General features: G+C 36.4%; 1 protein-coding gene across 1 annotated transcript; it reads right to left on the bottom strand.

The window, feature by feature from the left end:
* Positions 1–3,035: 3,035 nt before the first annotated feature.
* On the bottom strand, positions 3,036–7,463 carry LOC110943763 (protein ENHANCED DISEASE RESISTANCE 4-like). Its single transcript, XM_035989999.1, has 8 exons — positions 7,313–7,463; positions 7,159–7,218; positions 6,167–6,262; positions 4,915–6,083; positions 4,793–4,825; positions 4,470–4,650; positions 4,269–4,330; positions 3,036–3,314 (listed from the first exon to the last, which is right to left on the bottom strand). Exons 1-4 carry the CDS (start codon positions 7,461–7,463, stop codon positions 5,110–5,112), a joined length of 1,281 nt encoding a protein of 426 aa, XP_035845892.1. The 3' UTR covers positions 3,036–3,314; positions 4,269–4,330; positions 4,470–4,650; positions 4,793–4,825; positions 4,915–5,109.
* Between the last annotated feature and the right edge of the window lie 3,970 nt (positions 7,464–11,433).

An 11,433-nucleotide genomic window follows, 5' to 3' on the forward strand; every position in this document is an offset into this window, starting at 1 on the left:
AAAAACATAACATTTTGACACAATAATTACCACTCATATATTATATTTATTTACTATCATAATGTAACTTAATGTACTTAAGTACATTTTTTTACCATATGTTAAAATATAGCAACTTTTATCAAATTTAGATATAGGTTAATTTTTCTAATAGCATTTTATATCAGCATATATTATATGATATATTTATGGAATAATAGAGGCTTATCTTTGTTATTTTAAAAGCATACAAACACCAAAGTGTTGTATTTGCAACCATTATGTCTATCTTTAGTCATACATCGATCATGATGCAAAACATCATGTCATAGTCCATATAGTGTCCATGCATGAGAATGAGTTTCATTTTCTTTCCCAATATAAGTCAGACGTGAAGCCTAGTAATGGGACAATGAGATCCAATTTGTCGTATCGACTCTTTACCCAACTCGCTTATTCTATTTGACCCGTAAAAATAAAACATGGCCCAAAACAATAATTTTTAAGAAAAATACTTGAACCGCCATTAAGCGAGTTGGGTAAAGAGTCAATACGACAATGCGAGTTAAACTTGAAATTTGTCATTTTTATATTTATATGATTCAAACGGGCTGAGTCAGACAGGCCTAACACAACTAGGCCTAACACAACTGACACAACCTGCATCAAATGTTGATTTAGATCTAATCCGTTCGAGCTATATAATCCAACTAACCAAAAAGTTTGACCCACCAATACAATAAGCAACCTAATATGTACATTTATTTGGGCAATTCTTGGGCTGATCCATGATCCAATAGGTCAGCCCATTAAAGTAGGATCATTTCATACACAATAAAAATAGATATTGGTCAACTTTTAATTTGTTCATAAGCAAATGGGACAAATTGGAACCTCTACTATTTTCTATAATAGACCTAATAACAGACACACCTTGGATGAATATTGTATAATCAATAAAAGATTATATGGAAATTCGTCTTCAGATAGCAAATCCAGTTTAATAATGTAAACAACAAATGTAAAAATTTATTTAAAATGTACGATTTTGTGAAAAAATAATCGTATTTATAGCTTAAAAAATACTAACTATTGAAATTTAATATTACAATTTTTCTTAGTATTATTATGTTACAAAAAAATGATATAATTCTTTATAAACACTAATGGTCTATGTCACATATATATGCGCTCAAGGTTTGGGATTTGCGATTAACGAAATTGTAGTATCTATGAAGGCCCTTATATAATTAAAGCCCATTACGAAACATCACAATAGTCATTAATGTTCAGAAATATCATAGTTTTACCTCAAATACTACTTTATATTTTCCCACCTAAAATGAAAATTGACCAAATTAAATCTTGCTGTATATATTGATTTTTTTTACCAATAAACCAGTTACACATAAAATTGTTGAGCAAATTGGGGAAACTTACGCCAATAAGTAAGCATTGGGTGTATACACCTCACTGGACATCCCCTCGAAGCTAAATACATGTATAAATACGTATCATTTTCTTCCTCACTCGCTAAACTCTCGTTTACCCTCAATCTCGAAGAGCACTCAGAGAAGCGAGTCTAGACTTTGGATGGAACAAATATTGTAAATGAAAGACACTGAGGTAGCATCTTTATCATCATCTCACCAAAAGTAAAAAACAGACATGATCAAAATGAATTGTCTCATACCTGAACTCCTGAAAGACATGATTAAAACAGTCTATATGGACTAACACTGCCAACATCAATCAACCAGTCGACGACGCAACTAGATCACCGTTGTTGTCACCTCCATATATACAGTTTCTACATAATATTTGAACTCAATTAGCGTACATAATTAATTATACAAAAGAAATTGATGTTACCATCAATTAGTATACAATACCTTATTCGTTGCATGACTGGTCAAGAACATGAAGCTTAGAGAACCAGTATGGTATAAGTTTTCCATCCGAAGCCATTGGCAAATCAAAGGAATTACATATTTGCTGGTTGTCTATATCTCCATATCCGCCAACATGTTAACATACAGATTTTTTCTATAGCTCTTCGTCTGGCACCTTTTACTTGTAAACATTTAGCATACTCCAAGTATCCTTTACGAAACCGAAATAAGGTGAAACCAGAATTTTAAGCCATATGCAAGTCTTTCACCATAAGGACTTCGCAAAGACCCATCTATCTAACATACAGTCATATGATAGCATAACACCATCAATAAAATTGCGAATATCACCATTTACCTATGAAGTTAAATTCAACTTGCACTAAAAACACGTCTCAGTTCAAACCCATTTTAATCTATCACCCAACCCACCTATTACGTAAAATGTAGTTATATTCATTGTTTGTAGCCACATCAAGTTAAGATATTATACAAATTCACAAAGGAATAGAAAATTATGTTACCTGATAAGATTCCTCATTTCCTTTTCAACCCATGTCTTCACCATTTTCCTTGGGTTGTGGTTACAATATCCGTGTAAATCGATATTTAGCTTTTCAACGCTTCTTCGGGTTTGTTTTAGCCTAAACCGCCGCGAACCGCCTTCACCGGCCACCTCTAGCCACCTTTGTATATCATCTTGCAATCCTTGATAGAACACCAAGCTTCACTTATGGACCCACCATTCATACATCTCGATTCAGCCCCGAAACCTAACCCGAAACGCTGCTCTGTAATTCAATTACCGGGTGTGACGGGTTGAACAAATTACATTAAAGAAGTCATAACTGTATAAATAAACAAAATATAACTGAAATAAAATATTACATTAAATAAAGAAAAAGTTAAATTACAATTATTACAACTGATATTTAACTAATGATATTTTTGAATAAAGTATACCCGCAAACTCCAATCCCCCTCTTCGCCTTGTAATTCACAAGTCTATAAATACAACATAGTGTCCCCTATTATTGCTGTTATACTGGATATGTGACATCATAAATTATACATTTGTCTTTAATTTTTGTAATAATATCATATAAAGATGTATGAATGCTGAGATGATCGTCTTAAGAAACCAGCAAACAATGTCTACGATGAAAATACACAACCAACAGAAGCCTTTTGTACCCTCATGTCTACAGATACACCCATACATTTTGCCATCTCTATGACTTGCAACCATGAACACAATAGATAAATGGAGATGTTTATATTATCAAATACATCTGGTTTAATTAATCTTACTCGCTAATAGCAACACAAACTATGACAGCTCTAGCACCTTCAAATAAATGAATCCATTTCCTCTCGTTTCCTTGGCCTCCAACATCAAAAAGTCTACACACTTCACCACTATTTTTGTCTTCCCCAACAGGGCTGCATGAAAACATTTTTATAACATTAATAGTGGATTAATCTAGTTTACTTGATATGAAGAGGTCTTTGGTAAAAAAATTTACCCAAACTGGATTTATACGAACACTGGCATGGAGAATATCTTCCTGCTCATGGAATAACGACTAAAAATTACCTTAATTAGATTCTTAAAAAACACAGGCCAAGAAGTTTATTTACTGGTTGAGGTTGTAATACTTGGATTAAATTTAGGTGTGTCTGGATGTGAAAGTAGGGATGAGCATGGTACCCGTTCGGTACCGAAAATCCCCAAAAGTGGGTACCAGTACCGGTATTTTGGTGTAAAAACCGGTACCGAACCGGTATCGAAAATGTAAAAAGTCGGTACCGAATCGGTACCGAAAATGTACCCGGTTCGGTAGTGCATGCCCAAATTTTCACCCTTTCGCCATATGTCGGCTTTTGATTGGTCAAAATAGTCCAATTACTAAATAATATTCTTGGGTTCACTTTCATTTTGACAAATTATCTGGTGAACCAATAGCATAATCCAAATCCGGCAAAACCAATAGTATAATCCAAATAAAAGTATTCATCTCACTTCCAAATCATCATCATAGGTGATAACCGGGCCCAAGGTTAAAAGCAGTTCTCCAATTTTACATCAGTAGGCACCTCCTTACCCACCTCTAATCTCGTTATTTTAAGCCTAGACAATCAGAAATCTTAATCATGGATTCATGCTCACTTTTTACTCTCAACTGATTAGTGAGACTACCCCAAAGACCCCTAAATAGTTATCTAACATAATGGAAAACTGGTACCCAAAAATAGAATACCCATAACTGAGATTGAAAACTAAACTAAATCATAATTCATAATAACTGAATGATAACAAACAACATCTAAAAAATCGCATACAATTATCTGAAAAACACAAGCACGCAAACAAACAATTGAGGTGTATTATTGTACCGGAAATGTTCGGAGGAAGGTTTGGAGAACTGATCATGGGAGCATGAAGATAAGCAGGGTACCTATCAGAGTTAGTAGAAATCGATGGGATTTCGTCAATGTTCACTTCAGAAACAGTGGGCGTCATTGATCATGTTCACCCCCTATGGATAAGACTGTCTGGTGTCTAAAGAACATGAATAATAACACTAAACCACTAACCAGTGAGATTGAGACGTGTATGTCAGTCATGTGGCCAGCGATCTCTTCCCGAAGCTGGCTAGCCAACATTAAAGACTTAAGCCAGTGCATTATTGATGGCAGGAAATATAATGATTTCACAATACCGATCCTCGCCTCAATAACAATCAAAAGTTCTTCAAACGCTAATTCTTCGAAACAACTACCAAACCACAATTAGAACCAAATCGGATCCAAATTAGTAGAGGAAATAAAAAAATCATCTAGCATTCCTTGACATCTAAGATTTAGAAACGATAACAATGCACAAAAAATGAAATTACCAATCCACATACAAAACTTACATTTTATAAATAGAATAGAATGCAATAGTTCTCCTGCAGTATAATAGGTGCTACATATGTAAAGTGTAAACAACCCAATAACGATGAATTGGAATGGAGTTGACCCAAACAAATGAAAGTACCTGAGAAATCTTCGTATGAGATGTTTGTGAAATTTACAATAGACCTTCAAACTGCAACAGATTTTCTTATGAGATGTTTGTACCTGATGCTTGAATGTTTGGATAGTTTCTCGTATCAGCGATAGTTTTTTCAAATTCATTACTGCTTTCTTTAACACCAAACTCTTTTTTACAGCTTACGAATTCAGTCACTTTTCATTTGACTCTGTCATGAACTGTGGCTTCCGGTGATGACTCTGGCTCGTCATGATATGAAAGCTCAGATGAGCTACGATCTTCATTATGGTCGTTGTTTCGTTCTAGCTCATACCTTGGATTAACCAACAATAGGTGTGCAAATCTGTTACCAGTTTCATTCTTATCAGAAAGCTCCTCGGTTTTCTGTTTCGCAGAGGAATGCTCGAGTTCATCAACTGTAACGTTTTCTTGCTGCTTACCTGCATCTTGAGAACGCCTTTGATTTTGTTCATGTTCTTGTTGTTGATCTATTCTGATATATTCTTGTTGATTTTCTTCAGACGAGTTACGATGTTCAGTACAATCATTGTTTTGGTCTAGCTCATTCATTGGATCAACCAACAATAGTTGTGTAAATCTGTTACCAGATTCATTATCAGCAGAAAGCTGCTCGATTTTCTGTTTACCTGAGGAATGCTCGACTCCAACAACTGTAACGCGTTCTTGTTCATGTTCTTGTATTTGTTCTTGTTGTTGATTGATTCCCTTATGAGTTATGGCTTCAGGCGACGACTGTGGATCTTCATTACCCGAAAACTCAGTCGAGCTACGAGGATCATTATGAATGTTTTGATCCGGCTCATCGCTCGAACTTACTACTAACTGCTGATTTGAGCTACAACAGGGTTCTTGATTATCAGAAACTTGCTTCAGTTTCAATTTTTCAGATGAACAATCTACAACAACAGTCGGTGGTGGAACTGTACCATTTTCAGCTCTATCAGCTGCATCTTGATCTTTAATTGAGCAATTAAGATCATTATGATCACCATTTTGAACTGACTCATCAATGGAACTAAGCAGAGATTGTTGATTCGAGCTGCTGCAAGCTTCTTGATCAATAAAAACGCTGTCCACTTTCTGTTTTCCCGAAGAACCCTCATCTGGCCTCTGTGATGTGGTGTCGACGATACTTTTATTCCGCTTCTTTGCTGCATTAATACATTAAAAGATTCAAACAAAAAACACAAAATGCTAGAAGCAAAAAAACCGAAGTAATTTATATCTATATAACCTTGAAGTCTTGTACCGCAGCCTCCACATGCGTACACCGGAATATCTGGCAGCTCTGGCAGAACATTCAGGCATTTTGGGCACTTCACTAACCGGACTTTTTAATTCATCTCTCCAACCATAATTAGGAAGTGTTCAGTCAGTCACTTTTCAAAACCCTGAAATTATTTGAACAACAAATATCTGAATCAAATTAAGTAAATTCAGATTAACAACAAATACTAAAAAGATATTATTTGACATTTGGTTATCAAATATATTGGTTTTAACCTCAGATTGAACAAAAGGTGTCTCTTTTTTCAGTTCTTTTTTTTGTGGAATGATTGATGAACAACATTCTTTATATTTGGTCATCAAATATATTGGTTTGTGAAGTTTACAATAGACCATCAAACTGCAACGGATTTTCTTATGAGATGTTTGTACCTGATGCTTGAATGTTTGGATTTAAGAGGCTTCAACCAGAAGGAAGATGTATGCGATATCTAGGGCTTCGAAAACAATCCTACACAGATCGTACAAAGAAAAAAACATCAAACTAATATAAATATAAATAATAAATTGTCATAAAGGATGGATGATTGTGCACCGTGAAACCCTAATCGCACCCTAAATTAATCAGTCACCTCAGGTTTTGTACCCATCTCTATACGAAAAAACATAAATGGATTAAGCATGCAACAAACCAAGGGTGTCCTATAAAGGGAACCAAATACGTATGAATATGCAGAGCAAGCATGATCAAGATCAACAATTATCCACTCTAGCTGCAATATCTACGATCAAGTATCTTGTTTGCCAGTCACGGAATGTATAATTTCGGATGAATAAAAACCATTTATTCAAGCTGAATGAGATCCATACACAAAGAATAATACATAGATATATCAAAAGGGGGCACCACCTTCCACTCATGAAGAAGGTGACTTTATCATTGGTATTCCACTCAGCAAGACGACGAGGTTGCACTCTTGTAGTAAACATAAAACCAACTTTCTCTCTTGTCAACACTATACCAATGAACACTCAAAGGCGAAACAATCTTGCATATACCTGAAAATACAAAGACCAAGGAAATGACATGATATTAGAGAATCTTCGCGCAGAGATAATCTGCTAATCTTTTAAAGCAATAAAAGAGTATTACCAAATCTTGAAGCTTCTAAAGTTGTCTTTTGCATATAAACCAAAGGATCCTCAAACTCTTCTTTACTTGGAAAGTATATAGGGCACTTTGGAACCTTATCTGTCCAATCAAGATAATTTGAATCAAACTTTTCAATCGTGGGTTTTGACATATTATATCTCCAACATAATCCAGATTGTTGAATTATCCATCAGCCCAAGATGTAGAACCTCATAATGCATCTCCTCCACTTCGAGTAATTAGGTTAGACACAAATGCAGCATTTTTCACAGTGCCAGATTTCATCCATTGTAGCCTCTTATGCTTTAGATATTTTAACGTGTCCTCTCTGGGAAAAAGACCAAAACGAAGTATCCATATGCATGTTAATCAAATCAAAACGTTAGGTCAAGAATAATACCTGCATATTGAAATCACCTCTGTTGTTACCAAACCACTTTAGCGAGTTCCCTTCTTGTAAAGGATAAAACAACATAACATTATAATTCACAAAAACACCAATTCACAAAAATTCGTAACAAAACCATTAACAATAACCTAATCAATGAACTCCCAAAACCTAACTCACCAAAAAAAAAAACTAACCAAATCAAAACAGTGATTATTCCGGCACTGTCTCCGGTGTTCATCTCACATAAAAAATAGTGAAAGGAATAAAAGCACCAAATAAATCTCAACAACATATCATCTGTTTGTTCTTTCATATTTCAGAGTCTAATATGATCAGATCAACTACAATTAGTAACAATTAAGTATGTATAAACCTAATGTATACCGAGTAAAAATTCAAAAGCACACAATTTAAACCCTAATTCTGTAAAAGAATTGTTGGTATCTGTTGAGTAACGTAGCATAAAGAAGTAATGACGAACATCAAAAACGAAACCCTAGGATGGGAGACAGGGTACCATACGTTACGAGTGGAATGTGAAAAGATTGAACATCCATACCTGAACCAATTCGATTGGTGTAAACGGAGAACGATGGAACATATTGTATAGGCTTGAAGGGAACGAGATATTGAAGCGATTCAAGTTAGGGTTCTAGGGTCATGTTTGGCTAAGCTTTTTGAAACAACTTGATTTGGCTTTTTGAAAAGTTATAAGCTCCAAAATGATGTTTGGCAACTAGGTTGTATGTGAGGGGAAAAGTGACTTTTCCAAAAAGTCACTCCATACTGACTTTTACAAAAAGCCAATAAGTCAATAGGTTGTTTTCAAAAAGCTTAGCCAAACATGCCCTAGGACATCAATTTGAGAATATCGCCGATGGATGCTGGAAGGTTAGGGCTCGGAATGTATGGTGTCCTCATTTTGGGACGACGGTGTGAAAATGAAGGAATAGAATGATTAGGGTTTTTTTTTTTTGTTCATTATATACCCGGGTCAAATTTTGCGGATATGGTTACCTCCATTCGGATCCCGTGTAAAAAAACATGTTTCCCACATTTTCCCGCCCAAAATTTTGTGAGGTTGCACCATGTAGTGACACGTGTCCCACACTTTATTTGTTTATTATATATATAGATATATAGATATATATTTTCCCATGAATAAAAGCTGCAAATATACCGGCTACCAAGGGTGATAAAATGGATACTTTGGTAGTGAGACGGTGATAACGAGTTACGAAGTAAATTATCAACTGGTTGGCGACCCCGTGCGTTGAAAGCGGATCAAAGGTATGGATCCCGAACACGTTTAGCTAAACCGATACCCGAAAACGTTTAGTTAACGGGGTTGGGTCAGTTTCGGGTAGGACAGCCGAACACGTTTGTATTATGCTTAATATAGCTGAACAGTTTTTAGCATTCATTATCCACCCCTAAATTTGCGTTTTCTAGAATTAAACAATGGTATGGATTCCCTTGGCAAAATATTTGCGTCAATCTTTTTATGCTCAGTATTGAGTCTTTTAACATTTCTGGGTGGGGGTAAACTCTATGGGTTGGGATGTTAATAATCATGGTAATGACAAGCTATTGTTCTGGGATCGAATACTGATGATGTCACTAAAGGGAGTCAAACTTAAAATACTCAAAGTTAGAGATGCAAGTCTATTAGGAAAATTGAAGACCAAATGCAGATGATATTCGTATATACAGGAGGTTAAAAATATGAAAAATACAAATCACTGTTATTTGTGAGGAGGTTTGCAAATTGTCTAACCATAATTCAATTGTTAACAGATTAATAAATAAAGGTGCTATAAGTTTTAAAAAATAATGAACAGAATATTTTAATTTCACATATTAGATAAATCACGAATAAATGGTAGACATAATCATCGGCTATATGTCAAATAAGAAGTTGCGCTCTTTTTCACTCTATGTGAGTTTGGCTTTTATACGTTTCAATTATGCTTGCGTGATATTGCTTTTTTTAAGTAATCTTTGCTTGTAGAGGGGCAATCTTGACCCAAAGCATTCCAAGTGGGTTAGTTTGGGTTGCTTTTAAAATTATATGGGTTGGTTTGGGTAAGATATTTTAACTAAATGGGTCACAATGGGTCACTTGAAATTCCATCTATTTATTTTCGGGTCAAAACTGGTCGACAACATTAAAGAAATGGGTCGATGTGGGTTAGTGTCTTAAAGAAACGGGGCAGGTTTCGGGTCGGAACGGGTTCAGTTCAAATTGAGTTTCGGGCTGAGACGGGTTTCGGCACGACGCAGGTTTTGGATCAGAACGGGGTCGGTTCGGGTCAGGTTTCAGGCCGACACAGGTTTTTGCACGGGACGGGTTTCGGATTGCAATGGGTTTACACACGAGACGAGTTTCGGCTCGGGACCATTTCGACGCGAACCGTTTCGACCCATACCGTTTCAACCCGTACCGTTTCGACCAGTAACGTTTCGAATCGAACCGTTTCGACGCGAACCGTTTCGACCAGTAACGTTTCGAATCGAACCGTTTCGAATCGTACCGTTTCGACCAGTAACTGTTTCGAATCGTACCGTTTCGACCAGTAACGTTTTGAATCGAACCGTTTCGACGCGAACCGTTTCGACGCGTACCGTTTCGACGTGAACTGTTTCGAACCGTACCGTTTCGACCAGAACCGTTTCGACCCGTACCGTTTCGACCAGTACCGTTTCGAACCGAACCTTTTCGACGCGAACCGTTTCGACCCGTACCGTTTCGACCAGTGAAATCAGATTAAGGGACAATGATTGTGTGTGTTTGAAGTGTATAAGTGATCACATAATCGTAATGCGATTTTGGACGCATAATTAGAAAGAATATCGCATGCTATGAGCCGCTCAAGTACATGGCAGATAGTTGACACAACATATAATAAACTGACAAATCAACTTGGAAACAAATACGTAAACTATCTTGATTCAATAGCTGGTGTGCTATATCTCTTGTGAGCACAGAGAAATTACTGTAAAAAGAATATAATTCATAAGCTAAAGATAAGTATGTATACACGGAAGGTAATCATCGTACTTCAGGGTTGAAATCGAACCGTTTCGACCCGTACCGTTTCGAACTTAACCGTTTCGACCCGAACCGTTTCGAATCGAACCGTTTCGACGCGAACCGTTTCGACCAGTACCATTTCGAACTGAACAAAATTGCCCCTTGATGTACAATCTCTTTAAAAAAACATTTTTAACCAACCCGACCCGAAACCCGTTCCGACCCGAAACCCGTTCTGACCCGAACCCGTTCCGACCCGAACCCGTTTCGACCCGAACCCGATTTGACCCGAACCAAAATAACCCCTTTTTTAATTGACTCGTTTTGACCCGAACCCGTTTTGACCCGAACCCGTTTTGACCCATGACCCGACCTGTCACAGCCCCCGATCCCTATCTCCCGGGAACGGGCGGCCGTGAGCCAGTTTCGGTGGTATCACATTTATTTATCCAAATTTGGCAGCGGAAATTTTCATCAGGACCGTAGTTAGGAAATATTTAATCAGAGTAAACCACCATGTTTTATAATATTAAACATATGGGTAAAACCCAAGTTTTCAATACACACGTTTCATAGGAATAAATCCTATTTATTTATTAAAAAGCATCTCTTTTATTCTTAGGTAACTTTATTGCCACTTTTCCAAGCCTTCAGTGCTGTCCAGCTGGCTTCTATTTGGCTTTCACATATTGTTAC

The sequence above is a fragment of the Helianthus annuus genome, chromosome 5, assembly GCF_002127325.2.
Source record: "Helianthus annuus cultivar XRQ/B chromosome 5, HanXRQr2.0-SUNRISE, whole genome shotgun sequence".
NCBI classification, from domain to species: Eukaryota; Viridiplantae; Streptophyta; class Magnoliopsida; order Asterales; family Asteraceae; genus Helianthus; species Helianthus annuus.